This window comes from Pholcus phalangioides, unplaced genomic scaffold, assembly GCF_987345545.1.
Source record: "Pholcus phalangioides strain wild (caught in Gottingen) unplaced genomic scaffold, Ppha-v1.0 ptg000019l_1, whole genome shotgun sequence".
In the NCBI taxonomy this organism is placed as follows: Eukaryota; Metazoa; Arthropoda; class Arachnida; order Araneae; family Pholcidae; genus Pholcus; species Pholcus phalangioides.
This window is the reverse complement of record NW_028301612.1, coordinates 872,359-888,706: the sequence shown is the minus strand read 5'-3', so window position 1 is coordinate 888,706 and position 16,348 is coordinate 872,359. Positions and strand designations below refer to the sequence as shown.

Sequence of the window (16,348 nt, the reverse complement as noted above, 5' to 3'; positions counted from 1 at the left end):
AAGTCTCGCCATAGTGAACAAAAGCCCTAAACGCTACAAATTTTCAATCATTACACTTCACTCACAATTTGAGATATAGGTGGCAACACTAAATCCACGCACACCACCATAGAGGTACTCAGACTGTTAGGTACACTCTTACTCACACTTCTGGCACAACTCAATTGGTAGTAAAAATTGCTCGTGACGATAGACTAGAGCGGTGCTCGGTTTGAAAAAAAGAAAACTACTTGAACTGTAATATTGTAACATAGGTGTAAAATACATGGAGAAATTGCTATTCTCAATCTATTACCGTATCTTCTTCAAAAGAAGACCATTTTTAAAGAAATTTTAATTTGATGGACGATCTGAGATTAAATCTGATTATAGCGTGCTATCTATTTAAAAAAATATTGATCCTGAGACTTTGATTGATAGCACAAGATATGATCTGGTAATAAATTTGCAGATTAAATAAGCAAAGTCATGAAAGATTCAACCATTTTTTAAAAATATTGATAGTAATAATTAATTGTAACATAATTTTGAGAACTTCAACAAAATCATATCATACTGAGCTACATCAGAGTTTTCCAATGGATTTGATGAAGGTAGGGATAGAATCTTTAGATACAACATAAGATCCTGTGGTTTGGTTTAACAAAGACGGATGGGGAATTACATACTGTAGGATGACTTATGATGGAAACATAAGAACAGGAGACTTAAAGCTGCAGAACAACTTGAAACCAACAGAGTTAAAACTAGCATAAATAAATAATTTGATCTTTACATTTCCCCAAGAGATCGATGAAACTTCTCAGGGATATTGTTAGGTTAGTACATATCCAGGCCTGGACCTGGATTTAAAATCAGACCTACACAGTTGAAGACTAGCATGCTAACCCCTTCACTATCAGACGGCTAATAAATATCTTAACAAAAGATTCAATAAAAATTCTTGATGAGTAACTATTTCATTGGTTTCGAAAATTTCAGAACCACATTTTATTTAGCTAAACAAAGGTGAAAAAAACTACAGGAGTTACGAATCAGGAATTTATATAAAAAAAGGTTTTATTGACAACTCGCTTGAATAATAGAGCACAATTGATCATTCTCAGTACCGATCACTAGTCAACTCTGAAATACTGACAGACCACTTCTGAATTTTCAAGTATATTAAAAAAAAATTGAGCTATGCAAACAGCAAGGGGGAAAAAATCCAAATTTTCTTATGACAATAAATCTTGAATTCTTTTCGCTATTATTTAAAAACAGACTTTCTTTACCACAATTCAAGACTTATTATAACAATACTACCTATACATTTGATTCAGTGTTTACAAATATGAGAAAACTTATAATAAATTTAGATTCTAGATGGCAGAAAGCTTAGAAGGCACTACTATAGTGGGACCATCAAAAGGAGGCAACTGCATAGGTCATGTCATATGACGTAAAGTTTTATTTCAGCCAAAGTAAATTCATCCATTTCAAATAAAAAATTTGTAAAGAAATCAGAAAAAGGGAGAAAATTCATTGTGGTTGCTGGTAAATTGTCATAATTCAATCAGTGTCATGTTTCTCTCAACACTTGCACTATCTGTCAGACCAGACACGACCAAGGCAGGGATGTAAGAAATACCTACACGGGTAATGCCTTTTACCCGTGTGGGTTGAACCTGCTCTATCTGGAACTCAGTCTAAAATTTTACTGTAATGACAAACTCCATGGTGCCGTCAAATAAAATAAATGAAAAAATTCTAAAACAGATAAAAATTGTCAAGTGTTTTATAGAAAATTGACCACTCAATTTATTATAACATATATATATATATATATATATATATATACATATATAAGTGCTTAAAAATTAATATTTGATATTTTAAATTAAAATTTTCACTTTGATATCACAAGTCAGGCCACATGGTCGCTCATTTTGGTTCGAACAACCCACGGTTCTCTTACGAGTTGAATGGTGTCACTATCCCGGATGCAACTAGAGTCACCGATTTGGGAATTCTCATTGACGAGCGACTTAAGTTTTCTGAACATTGTTCAGCGGTTGTCAAAAAATCGAATAGAATGCTTGGTCTCATTTTCAAAAAGGTCTCTTCGCGTTCTCCTAAAGTCATTCTTCCTCTTTTTCGAGGCTTAGTTCGTCCTGGACTGGAGTATGCTGTAAGGTTTTGGAGACCATACCTACAGAGGGACATAGACTTGGTTGAAGGGGTGCAGAGAAGAGCTACGCGTGTCCTTATTGGCACACAGGGCTTGAGTTATGAAGAAAGACTTAATTTTTTGAATATGTTTACATTGGATGAACGCAGGTGTCGAGGAGATATGATCGAAGTGTTCAAAATTTTCAATGGGATGGATAGGATGGACCATGAACTTTTAGTACACCGCCAATCGACTGCTTTTACAAGGGGACACCAGTATCGATTGGTGAGGGACAATGCAAGGTTATGGTGTCGCAGGGAATTTTTCTCCAATAGGGTTGTTAATAAATGGAATAGCTTACCCCCGGAGGTAGTAAATTGTAACACAATTGACACGTTTAAAAAGAAATAAGATAAACATGTTGGGGTAAATCGAGAAGCTATCCATTCTTAGAATAAGACAACCATAAGTATTCTTTATGGGCATTGTATAATATTTTTTCATGTGTATATAGTGTTTGTAATTTGTGTTAATTGCATTTTTAATTGGGTTGCTGTATTTTTGAAACATATGACAACCATATTTTTATGGGCATCTTTTTATCAGCCACCTCGTTGGGCATTTTGCCTGTTGTGGCATTGTATTTGTATTTGTATTTGTATTTGTATCAAACATGACGCTGTAAGTCTATCCGGTAAAATGGATGGACATTGTTGCTGAGACATGCCCAGTTGACTGATTTTATTGAAACAACATGGGGGCGTGGCTGTTGTTACCCTCTGGTGGTTCCGGAGTGATGAGTAAAATTTGTATGATATCCAAATGTGACATACAGTTAGTAGTGATTGGTAGTTTCTCAGTAGCCAGCTGTATATACAGCAGCAGTGATATAGTCTCAGTGCACTGGCATTCATCTGCACTGTCTGTCTCACTTCGCTACTTGCTGGTCATTTTCAAACTCCAACTGGGAAGTATGGAGCTCTGAGTGAGTCATGAGTTAGTTCTCCTGCTCTTTAAGTTCCTGAAAATTCTACTCAAGGCAGCTTCATCCCGTAAAGATCCACAAGTAAAGGAACTGATGAGCTAACATCAGACAGATATGGACAAGCGAAGTGGCAACTCGTCGTGAAAATATCTGACTCAATCTAAATTTGTCATTCTAAATACCCATAATAAATAATAAATAAATTCATTCTGTAAAATAAAGTAATATTTTCTGAGTTCACCTTTCACGATTCCTTATCATTTTGGACTATCTAACGATGCTCACTTGAACCAGAAATGTGGTGACTACTCGTTCATCACACTAAAGTTTGGGCAGTGTAGTTTTCCCAATGTGTTTCATGAATTGGTCAAAAACTCCATGGAATGTTCAGGTTTTTAAATTCACATTTTTTTAAAAACACCCAAATTTTGCTACAGACACAGAATATTTACCCATCTAAATCCTGTGAAAACCGGTTAATTTAAATTCTTCTCTCATAAAACAGAGGAATAGAATTTTATTGCATCATGTGACATGACATACGCAGCCATTTCCTTTGGGAAGTCAAACTATACTTGATATTCAAAATGTCAGTGAATATAGACCACAAAACATTATACAGTCAATACGCATTAAAACGGACCCCCATTGATCATCAAAAAAGTATGGTATACCAAAAAAGAAAAAATATAGGATACACACCCAAATTTGAAAATACACTAAAAATGGTATATATATATATATATAAAATTATAAATACATTGAGTAAACCCCCCCCCCCCCCCCCCGCTGGAAAAAGTTGAAATGACGGCCCAGATAGGATAGTTATATGAAAACATTTAGACTTGTCATGCTAATCAGTAGCAGAAGAGTCGTTATAAAGCATAATCATTATGATGAGCGTTGACTGTATATCAGCATAATGTAACTGGCAAAAAAAATAAGTTACAAACATTGAAAAACACTAGAAATTACAACACTGTATTCACCTGCCGCTTAAGGCACAATTCATGAATGTATTTACAAACCAAGTATAAACTGCATCAAATTGTAATCACACTTATTGCAATTTACAATAGCCATCCAAAAAAAAATAAGTAAATTATGCATGCTACAAAAAATACGAAACAAGTTTCAAAAATTAAAAAAAAAAGAATGTCAATATAAATCAATTCATTTTTTGAAATAATTCCATCAAATTTTCTATACATTTAAGACATCGTAGTAATAGCTTTCTTCCATTCCAGTATTACATGATTTCACCAAAAAATTCCTGGCCTGAGAATCAACTTCCTCTTTTTTTTGGTTCATCATCATTTGTGAATCGCCAACCACCAAAGATTTTTTATGAGATCTAAGAACTGATGATAGGGCTAATCTTTTCAAGGCTGCTCAATCTTTTTAGCAGTTGTTTGAATGTATATTGGGATGCCCCATTGTAATGGATAGTCACAGGGGTACTTCGGTCAACCTCACAGAATCTAAAAAATAATATTGGTCAGGAAAGTAACAGAAGAAAATGTTCACAAAATAGCAATGGTAGATGTATTGGACAGAAAAGTGGTGCCCAAAGTTTTTTTAGGATTCGAGTTGGGAACAGGCTCTTGGGTTGTGCGACCCGCTGTTCTAGGAGAGGTGCCAAATTCAAAGCAAAAGGGCAAAAAAAATTTATTTACCCAAAACAAAACAACAAAAAAAAAGGAAAAATGATTTGTCTGTTCTAGCAAAAGGTGTCAAGAAATCACTCGGAATAGGGCTTAAATCCATTCCATCATCCTATTAACGGACACCTCCGTTACAGGACAAAATTTGCAGTTCCATGGGGGGATCCATTATGAAAAGGTTCACTGTGTGTCATTTCATCAGACAGTATCCGCCATAAATAATGGTAAAATTCTCATTGGTCCTTGCCTGGATCAAAACAAAGCAATTAAGAAAAGGATTTTTTTTAAGGAATTGTTGAAGAAGGGGGCACCAAAATTAGGTCCCATACAGGCAGAGATTTTGTTTTGAGCTGCACCTGATTGGAGTGTGATTTGTTGGCTGAGTGCACAGAAAGACAACAATTAACGCTTATCTGTATCATGAATTTCTCAAGAATCTCAGAAGAGCCATGCAAAGTAAACAACTTTTATCATGTAAAGTTTGCTTATTCATCACAACACTTCAAGGCTGTAGCGAGAAGGTGGACCAGAGGTTCTGGTCATTTTACCCCCTCCCCACATATTGGAAAGTGACAATATACAGGGAATAACTTAAGTCTATTGTTATAGTAATTTGATTCCCTTCGAAACGTCAGTTTCTTCCCCCCCCCCCCCACCCAGCAACACAATACATTTTGGGGTAAAACAATGCAGCTGCTTGAAACCTCCAATTTAAACCCCTCCAATCACAAGGTATTTGACCATCCAACATATTAGTAGAACATTTTCCTAAGTAATCATCACTCGTTCATGAATCTAAGAAAAAATCATGGTAGTAGGCGGTTTAATAAATTCTGCAGCTAGGAATTAGGCAGTGAATTTTTTTTTGGAATGCTAGAATAAAAGAGCTGTTGCCAAAGCATCAAAAACTTCTATAAAAACAAGGGGATGAATATGAAAAATGAGTTGATGAGTTTAGATGTTGAATATGTATAACATTTAATTTTGAAATTGATTTTGTAGTATCAGGAAAACTGCATTTCGGCTACTGTTCACAGTGAACTAAAGCAATAAAGTTAACTTATCACATGATAACTATTATATTGGCATAATAAGGGAAATGGTTTTCTGACAAGCAATAATTTATATTATCAGCTTATTTCCTCACGATTGTACTTGGTATTCAAAGTTGGACTGTCTTATTCTTTGAAATATCAGGCAACTTTCAACTAATACAGTACAAACATGTTACACTGCAAGGGTTCAGATACAGTTTATTTGTGTTGTAACTAACAGAGCAGTATAACAGGATATATAAAAATGAATTTCATTTAATAAATGAATACGGAACATGAAAATACCATGCAATATACAGTGTTCTAACAAACTAGACTGAAAATTGGGTTGACTGCACCCAACCTAATAAGAGGGCATCCTATTGTGTGATGGGACAAAAAAAATCTCATTCTTCATAAGCTGGGTTTGATTGAATCTGATTTTGGGACATATCAAGACCCAGCATAAGAGTTTTACTATTTACTGAAAATAAACAGAATAGAAAGCTGTACTTGCGCAGTAAGGCCTCAGTATAACGGCATCACTTTCAACATTGTCAGGCCTATAACATCCCTTTTTACAGGTCCCTGCCAGCATAATTAGTGAATTAGAATTGCTCTTTATTTAAAAAAAAGTCAGGTGTCAAATTAATTTATCCTTTTTCCCTTTTTTTAAAAGTTTGAAGCTAATAAAATGAATTTTTCTGATTTAAATTTTTTATGAATACATTTAAACTTACTTCATGTTCTTAACTGCTTTTTTAAAATCACGAACAACAAAAAGTTATGATAATTGAAATAATTACTAATCAGTTTTAAAAAACTGAAATAATTGGATGAAAAATTTGTGCAAATGCATTTGTCGTCATAACCACCTGTTACTCCAGTTCTAAAGTCATTTTTAGTTTACTTTTTTCTCAGCCGAAATATATCAAGGAAACTGATATTTTCTAGATATTATGCGGAGGTGAATTTGGAGAGAAAAGTCATCTGGTTCTCTTGACCTCAGGCCCTTTTGCGAACCAGGCAAAGCATGTATGTTACCATCGACACCACTGGAGACAAGACTCTGCCTTGACCGATTTGTAAAAAGACCTAGGTTTGAGTCCTGGTAGAGACATGACTTTTCTTTCCAAAGTTCATCTCAACATAATATGAAGAAAATTTGTTTCCTTGAAAGTCATTTTTATTCGTCCCCACGGTTGACGTGGTTTGAATGTAACAGATATATCTCTGAATGGAATGTTCTTTGAATTAAACACATTGAATTACACATTACACATAGCATTACAAAAACACAGAATTTCACAGGAAATACATCAAATTATAAATGTTACCTCTGAATTTAGGAAGAAATATTTTACTACAGATTCAGAACTCATACATAAATGGTGAATAATCAACATTTAGAGGGTTGATGCACAACACTTTTGCTCACAGATTGGTCATTGATAGCTACGAAGCTAGTAAAATAGGAGTATGTTTTATTTGATACAGTTTCGTAACTCTAGTTCTGGAAAAGGGTCTGGACATTTAAAAGATGGATGAAGAAATCGAAAAATACCCTCCCTTCCCACCCAATGTTTTAATACTGCCATAGTCTGAAAAAATTGTACTATAGTATAGGTCTATGCTCATATGCTATGATAAACTAATTAGGTAGTCAATTATTGGAATGACTGCCAATTCGAGAAGGAAAAAACCAGTCTGAAAGCCTATTCACACACGACAATCATGGCTGCCTTCCATTCTGAGAGATCAGTCTCTCGTCTCAGTTTAATATATATTTTTTCTTCCTTCTACTACCTTATACATTCATACTCGTCAGGCACAGTTCAGACAGAATCAGATTATTAATATTTTTTGGAGACACACACAAGACTGGTCTCTCAAAACTGATGAGCTATAACTTTTGTGTGTGAATACACATTCAGGTGTAAGTGTTTAGGTGATCAAAGCCAGGCAGACTTCCAGATGCCAATAAAGATGTAATAGAACCAATAAAAGGCTCTCGATAGCAGGGATAGACAAATCAGAAAAATATTCAGGCAATAGCCAAATTTCTTAGGAACCAAGAAAAATCGTATAGAATAATAAATTTCATACCTTTTGGGATGTTATACCAGGAAGCTTGGAACCAGCGCCGCCTTAACGCATGGCCCGGGAGCCTCAAGAGAGGAGGGGGGCCTAACAAAGCTGAAATCAGATTGAATTTTTTTAGAATTTACAAGGTAGGGCCTCAGAAAAACCACTTTGCCCGGGGGCCCATGATGCTCTTAAGACAGCGCTGCCTGGAACACGGCATAATAGCCTTTTCCCCCTCCCCGAAAGGTATGAAATTTATTATAAACTCCAGCCGTGAAAGAAGTCTGCCTTCTTAGTCCTAAAGAATGTTTTTTAAGATTTTTTATCCCCTTTCTTATGTTGAGAGTTACACTGTCGTGAATTCAGAAAATTTTTGTCACTCATTGACTTTATCTCAGCAATCATAGACAGAAAAATTTAAGTGCCAATACAGATTATGTAGTATTATTATGCCTGGTGACTTGATGTCTGGTATTTGTCAAGCCCTGCTTGAGGGTATGGCTGATAAAGTGGAACTTCTGTTAACAAGTGATTCACTTAACGCTCAAAGATTTTAAACAAATTTTGACTCATTCAACGAGTGAGGATTTGCATTTGAACAAAAATTTTGCACTTCATTTATTTAGTTTCCTGTTATCACAACTAAGCAGATGGTTTTTTGTTTTCTCTCTTACACACGCCCTATGGAATTGTGGATAATGGTCTTCCTTCCAATCTTCAGTCACCATGCCTCACTCAAACAATGAGCACACATGTGAGCACAGCTGTTTACAATATGAAACTACATATAGCATTGTAACCATGAATATGAGAGCTTAATTTTTTTTTAAATTCTGCTTGGAGAAAACAGATAAAATTATTGAACGTAACTTTGAGGGGGCTAGCTCATGTAAAAGAGCCATCAGTTGTCAAAGGAATAGTGTCCTTGAGGGAAGACCATGGGAATATAGCAGTGTGAGCAATAAATCTGCCCAATGGCACTATTTCTCATTTCAGAGAAATCCTAAAAACCAGGTAAAAGCAAGTATCATTGAATAGGTTACTTTCTAAAGTCACAAAAAAAATTCTTACAGACAATGGTGAGAGTAAAACCTGAATGATTGTCCTCCTCTCTCTCGTCGCTTGATGAAGAGACTTTTTGTATGTTGTATTACTGATTGAATGTTGCTTTTTGTAATTTTTTTGTAAATGAATAATTGTGGAATAAATTACTCAACTTTCCATTATTTCCTCTGGAGAATTTCGATTTGATGTATGAGTAATTCAGATAACAAGCATGTTCATGGAATGAATTAAGCTTGCTAATCAAAATTCCACTGTATTTCTATCATATCTGTGTTTTAGTTTTGTAATTCTGTTAACTATTTTTAAAAAAGTTTAATAATTTTAGGTTGATTTTGAAATACTTTTTTGTTGCCAACATCATCCTCCCTAAGTACTTTTTTTAAACATTATTGGGAGTTCCCATCATCCCACTGGTAACCATAGCAAACAGTGCCAAATCGAGCCTGACAATTAAAAAAAAGATCTACTTTTTTTTTAAATTTGTCGAGCTCCTGCCATCCCAATACAAAATAGGAGTCTGTCCAGACTTTTTGTAAGATCCTATTTTTGTGAAAATTTCCCTTAATTTTGTGGGGAGCGAAATTATCTAGTTAATCTATTACAAAAGAAATGAAATGTCAAATTTATGGTGGTATTAATTTCTATTTTGTGAAGGATCCATTCTTCAAATCGAGAATTTTGTGAAGGGTGCAGAAAACAGACCCAAATTTTAGATGCACAGACCTCCTGCAAAAGCCATACATATCATCCCAATACACAACCAGATCATTAAAAAAAGTTATGCAACATAAAGACAGTAAAACTGATAATATAATATTAAACTGGCAATATAAAATAATCAAAGGGACCAAAGAAAAATATTGTTATACAGAATCTACCATTATTACTGGAATATATATTAATGGGAATTACGCCAGGACTGGAGAATAATATCAATAGATTATTATTATAGCAAGATTTGTTAATTCTCAATGCAGCGAAACCTCCTATAAGGGGCATTCCCCATTACTGGACATTTCCTATTAACATACACAAGTTAAATCAATAGGCTTCAATGTATTTCAATACCCATTAGCAGACAAAATGTTCAGTCTCAGAGGTGTCCGTTATCAAGAAGTTCCACTGTATATATATATATATATGGTTTAGCTTTTTGTCATCAAGTTTTTCACTGCACCAAAAGTCATATACTACCAACATCATTCTCCCTGGCGTGTTGTCAAGAATTATTGAGAGTTACTTTCATCACATCGGTAACAATCACAAATAGTGCCGCCAAAACATATCTAGCAATAAAAAAAAAATATTTGCCAAGCAGCTGTATCGTATATTGGGAGTTTACCACATGATTTTCACTATATAAGAGTCCATTATAGAAATATAATTCCCAATATAGAAAAAAGAACTTACAAGCGAGATACGAAAAGTTAAATAATGCAAATTCTAGGATTATTTAACCCTAGAATACTAACTCTAATACGTAGATGTATAGGCAGTTAACATGCAGTTCTATCACCTTTTTTTTAGTTAGCATTCTAGGGTTAAAAGATAATTCACAAAGTAATAATTTACTGTCTCAAACATTTTTATCATTTACATTCTTAAGCAATGCAACAATGGATTTTTTCTTGAAGTTATTGAAAAATATCTCTTGTAGTCATCGTACAAAAATAATAATCACACAGTGCGAGGAACTCCATTAATATTCACAAAACATTGTTTTTCAAAAGAATTTGACTCCCTCACTGTCAACGTCCTCGATTAGCTCAGCACGTCCATCCTTCTCCAATGTCCTCACGGCTTTCTTCAACACCCCGACATCAAGTCCATGGAACTCTTCATCGACGGTGTCATCTCCCTGCGTCAACTCGAACAGAGTGCATACAGTGTTGGTCAAGCCGTTCTGTTCGGCCCACTTGTAGATCATGGCACCCCATTCATCCGGAGTTCTCCACAAGATGTAGCACCTCTGCTTGTCGCCGCCGATCCATTCGGCGTTGCCCTGCTGAGCTAACTCGTCCAGGATTATGATGACGGCTTCCTGGCTGAGCTTTCTACCGAGAGACTTGTTGTAGAATAGCGGTCCGGATTGGGCTTCGGTCACGTCCAGGACGTACAGCTTGTTCACCTTGTGATACTCGAGTATCAGGCTCATCCAGGCCTCGAATTGTTTTTTGCGGGTATTCAAATTGGGCTGCAGAGTGAAAAAGGGAGGGAAGTTGTATTGCCACGGCCAGTCAAACTCCTTGGCGGCCATCATTCCCTGAACTTCAACAGCAGCGGCCGTGCATCACGAAAAAAACAAGATGTAAACACAAAACGAACTTCTTCAAGACGGCCTTAACTGGTGTTTCTTCTTGATCAGGTGTGTGAAAAATATAATACATATATACAGCGGCTGGTGAGTTTGAAGCACACGCAAAAGGAAATGCCCACGTCAAAAAGCAGAAGATGAAAAAGAATTGAATATCATTTGCGAACGGAAGTTTGTGAAAAGGAAATGTCACGGATCATCTCGTGATTGCGGTGAGATGATTGTATGGTTGGACAGCTATCAGATATTTCTCTCTTCTTTTTTCTCGCGCTCTCTCCATCTGTATATAAAAAAAATAGCACAGAAAGATTATACTGACCATATTTTTTCGAAAAAAAAAAAGAAATTGAGATTTCAAATACGGTTCTTTGCCAATTATCACCAAAAACGATGCCAAAGGTGAACAAAGTTGCCAATTCTACCATATTATCAGGCTCTAGGTGTGGTCCCCATCGTCCCCCACCTCTTGGTTGGATATTAAGTTACGAAGAAGTCGGAAAAGCTTCTTCTGGAATGGGATTACTGCTATTTAACTAGTAAACAAGCATAAAATCCCAACTTCTTTAATTTAATTACGAGATTTAAAAACATTAAAAGAACGTCACACATTTATGCAGGATACTCATCACAAAGGATCATACCTATTTTAATTGAATTTTATGGTAAAATTCATGTAGTGCACACATCACGTACGGGCAAAGCTGGTAATAAAAGTGGTTCAATTAAAGTGAAATTATGTGTGATTTCTTTCATATTTATGACTCGTACATAATTTCATTTTAATTTAAGAACTTTTATTAACACTGGTGTTTGCCTACCCCCTTCTGTTTCTTAGTACTGGGTCTGAAAGGGATAATTTCAAATGCAGTACTAAGAAACAGAAGGGGTAGGCAAACACCAGTTAAAGCACCGGGCCCTGCAACTTGGGCAGGCCCGTAATTATTCTGAGACAACTTAGGCGGTGCCCCGAGCCGAATGGGAGGGCGCGCGCTTGTAACTCCTCCTTTTTCTGAGCGTAACTATTCCAAAGAAACTCCAAGAAAAGACTGCTCCCGAGAAAGCACGCTACGGTCCTGGACAGGGCCGTCTTAAGGGCATCATGGACCCCCCCCCCCGGGCCAAGTGGTTTTTCTCTAGCTCTACCTAGTAAATTCTAGAAAATTTTAACTAGATCTCATTTTCGTGAGGCCCATTTACTCTTGAGGCTTCTGGGCCGCTCCCGGGTGGGCCCATGCGTTAAGACGGCACTGGGAAGGTGGTGTTTTTTTTTCTCTCTGCAGATTTTTTTTTTAACCTCAAGGACTTCGGCTTTAATTTCAACGATAACGCACAATTCTTAAAATTTGGGCTGAACATCCCTGATGTTAAAAAAAAAGAATATTTAAAGTGAAAAAAAGCAACCCGCACGTTTGTGCATACAGGGTCTAAAAGGATTATGCATAATCACCGGTAAAAGTGATAAATGTTGCGAAACTTATCAAACTTACCGAGACGATTGGTGTTTGTGAGAATTGTACAGAGCCAGTGGCGTCGGAGCCGGGGGTGCTCGAGCACCCACGGTAATTTGTGGCACGGGTCAGAGCACCCCCAGAATTGATTGAGAAATCGTAATTTCCAATATAACGCTCAAGACGAGCACCCACAGGTTCGAAACATTTCCGACGCCCGTGTACAGAGCCAACTGTTCTGAAAAAGAGTTCGATCTATAGTTCTATTATTTCGAATTTGCTCAGCTAATCGTAACTTCCAACTGTTCTTCCTACATCTTTTAATGGCAACAAAAGACCACTCAATCTGCTCCTGGAAAATCTCGCATTTCTCTCTTTCAGATGTTATCCTTCCATTTCCTAAGAACTTTCAGTTCCAGAACTTTTTTTCTTGTTTCGCGGCGCTAATCCAAATGTTTTCCAATATGTTTTCTATCCAATGTTTCCCAAATGTTTTCCACTGTGCCTCAGTAGTAGTGTTTTGTGCGTTTCTGGAGTGGTCCCGTTGTTTTTTGGTACAAAATAAAATAAAATCGTATTTTTCTATCAACCATTATGAGGTGAGTTAATTTTATATCCTCTCTGGCCGGGAACTAAACAAAGAAGCAATTATGTTATGTGAAAAGCAATATATAGAAGGATGGAACACAGACCACTCCAGAAACGCACAAAACACTACTACTTGCCTCAAATCGTAATTAATATATACGCTTATCTTACAGTTACAGGCAGCTAGATTAAGTTCACACTATGATTCGTATTCCCAAATAATGTATAACATAGTGGAAAGATTGCATGTTTTAATAAACTGGTGCACTATTTAATTAATAAATCTATTTGGTGAGACATATAATCGCTCTTACACCTAGTACCTTACCAAGGTGCAAAACAATGTTGTGATGCATATCTTAGGGACAACGATACCAATGGAATAAAACAGCGTTTTCAACCTTTTTTGACTCGCGCGCGCGCGGAGCCCTTTTCATTAAAAAAATTCTATTCCGATGCCCCGTAGGCCCATTTTTTAATTATCCATCAAAGTTACTGATTCAGTTTTACTATTTGAAAAATTTATATAATTATTTTTTAAAATTTTACTGGATTTTTTTATTTTCCTCGAGTGGCAGCGGAGCCCCTGGAGAATGCAAAAAGAGCCCAGTTCACCGAGCTGCCCCTGGTTGAACTAATAGGAAAGTCTCAGTGATCGGGGGTGCCAAAGTGCATGGATTTTCTCGTGTGAGCACATTTTTCTTTCTCCTCGTGACAGGTAGGAACGAGGCCCAAGTGCAGGATCCCTATTTAAAATGTTCAGCAAATCATAGGTTTTAATTCATTCATTGGTTTTTTTTAAAATATATATTTATTCAATATTTTTTTTTTCGAAATACTGTATTGGCGATTCGGTTCTGTGTTTTTAGTAAAAGTAATACAATTCGGGGAAAAAAAGAGGCCTCTGGCTCAAAATCTTTCCGACATCAGAAAACACCTTCAATTCTTATAATACTCCTCACAACACAGGAAAAACCTTTGGCTCTCGTTAGTAGAAAAATTGGGTGACCAAGGGTGATTCTCTCCTCCATTATTTTATTTTTTACTGCACAATAAAAGAGAAAGAAATTGCGTCTCCCCCCAAAATCTCCTCCAGGGGTAAACGAAAGGAGCTCCAGAAAGAGCGTGTTGAAGAGCGTTTGGTCATCCGACCAAAATCGCTATGTACTGTACGTATATAGGTGCACTGCCCATCGATTCTTTTCTTTTCGAAAAATAACCGTAATATTATATACACACAAAACCTCCAATTTTTTATTCACCTCGGTCATTTTTCATGTATATTTTATAGTGAGTTTTTTAAATAAGTACCTTAAAGATATTTTTCTAGTAATGTATATTTAACGCGTTTCGGCGCCCCTTCTCATTTCGCGCCCGGTGCAATTGCACCGGTCGCACTGCCCTAAGACCGCCCCTGTCTGTAGCTATGATAACATTAGACGAACAGTTTGCTGTCATATGTTGATTAAATAATATTGAAATCATATGATCGTAAATACTTTCTTGAAAGGGAAGATCATCAATATGAAACCTGATATTGGAGTTACTCCAAGGAGGAGTTGAAAATGTCAGTGTTTGTAACAGAGTAGTAAGGTGATTATTAATTATAAAATCGGTAATTTCAGATGAGATCTGAGAAATAACTAAATTATTAGAAATCGGCCATCGTTTGCAAAAATTAGAAAAATCAGTGCCATAACTAGACAAAGCCTCTAGCCTTCAAAAATAATCGACCAGCGAAGCGTAAAACAAAGAGATTAAAAGGGGATTGTCTACATATGCTAAGTAGGAGAATATATTAAGTAGTTATAGGAGTTGATATAGGTGGTCCTGTTGTAATGCGAAACGCAGAGTGATATAATGCTGCACATTTTTTCAATTGAGTTTGTGATGCAGTATGCCATAAAAAAATATTATAACTCAAAAAAAACCTTTATATTAGAGCAAGTAGCAAGAAGTTTATGAGTCGGAGCTCCACGTAATTTTTCAGCTATAAGTTTCAAGATGGATCCACGTTTTGTGAGGGAATCTATATGTGTTTCGCAAGACATTTTCATATCAAGAAATACTCCTAAAACCTTCATATCGGCAATGTATGAAAGCCTAGAGCCATTAAAAATGATACTAGGAATTTCAATGTTGCGGCGTCGCGTGAAAAGTGTAAAAATACATTTTTCTGTGGGAAATTCAAAACCCCATAATCTACCCCAATTCAAAATTTTGTCAAAGTTCCTATGTAATTTTCGAATCAATGAAGATGTATCACTACCACTGCAATACAAATATATATCGTCAGCATAAATAAAAATATCTATATCATTTATGATGGATATAATATCTGCGACATAAATATTAAAACACCACGGTGAAATAACGCATCCTTGAGGTATGCCGCTGCGAAACAGAAATGGGCTGGATACATAGTTTCTCCAGCTGATAAAATTCATACGTTCAGCTAAGAAATTCTCCATCCAACGAATAAAATTTCCATCTAAACCCATCTGCCGAAGTTTGAATATTAGTGCCGAATGAATCAGGGAATGGTAAGCGCCTTTCAAATCAAGTGAAACCAGTATACCGACTTCCTTACTTTGAAAAGTTTTTTGAATAAGAAATTTCAAATCGCAAAGTAGAAACAAAGTTCCACTTTTTGGTTTGAATGCATTTAGGTTTTTAGGGAAAATCTTGCATTGTATAGAAATTCAATTAAGTCGTCGAATGTTAATACGTTAAAAAATCTTCATGCAACTATTAGTTGATGTTAGGAATCGATAAGATGTAGCAAATTTTGGGTCCTGGTCAGGGGGTTAAGTTAATTAAGTCGTCGAATGTTAATACGTTAAAAAATCTTCATGCAACTATTAGTTGATGTTAGGAATCGATAAGATGTAGCAAATTTTGGGTCCTGGTCAGGGGGTTAAGTTAATTAAGTCGTCGAATGTTAATACGTTAAAAAATCTTCATGCAACTATTAGTTGATGTTAGGAATCGATAAGATGTAGCAAATTTTGGG

At 36.0% G+C, this 16,348-nt stretch overlaps 2 protein-coding genes across 2 annotated transcripts in view; both read right to left on the bottom strand.

Annotated features, from left to right (window-relative positions):
- LOC149071076 (dual oxidase 2-like) overlaps positions 1 to 16,348 on the bottom strand; it is a 120,295-nt gene that overhangs the window by 83,145 nt on the left and 20,802 nt on the right. The window lies entirely within an intron of this gene.
- Vps25 (vacuolar protein sorting 25) lies at positions 5,449 to 11,516 on the bottom strand. The gene has a single exon (XM_089248161.1). The coding sequence runs from the start codon at positions 11,243 to 11,245 to the stop codon at positions 10,709 to 10,711; it is 537 nt and encodes a 178-aa protein (XP_089104287.1). The 5' UTR covers positions 11,246 to 11,516; the 3' UTR covers positions 5,449 to 10,708.

Bases quoted from the DNA above. Each gene is read 5' to 3' on its own strand.
- Vps25 (XM_089248161.1), bottom strand. From the start codon at position 11,245: ATGATGGCCGCCAAGGAGTTTGACTGGCCGTGGCAATACAACTTCCCT.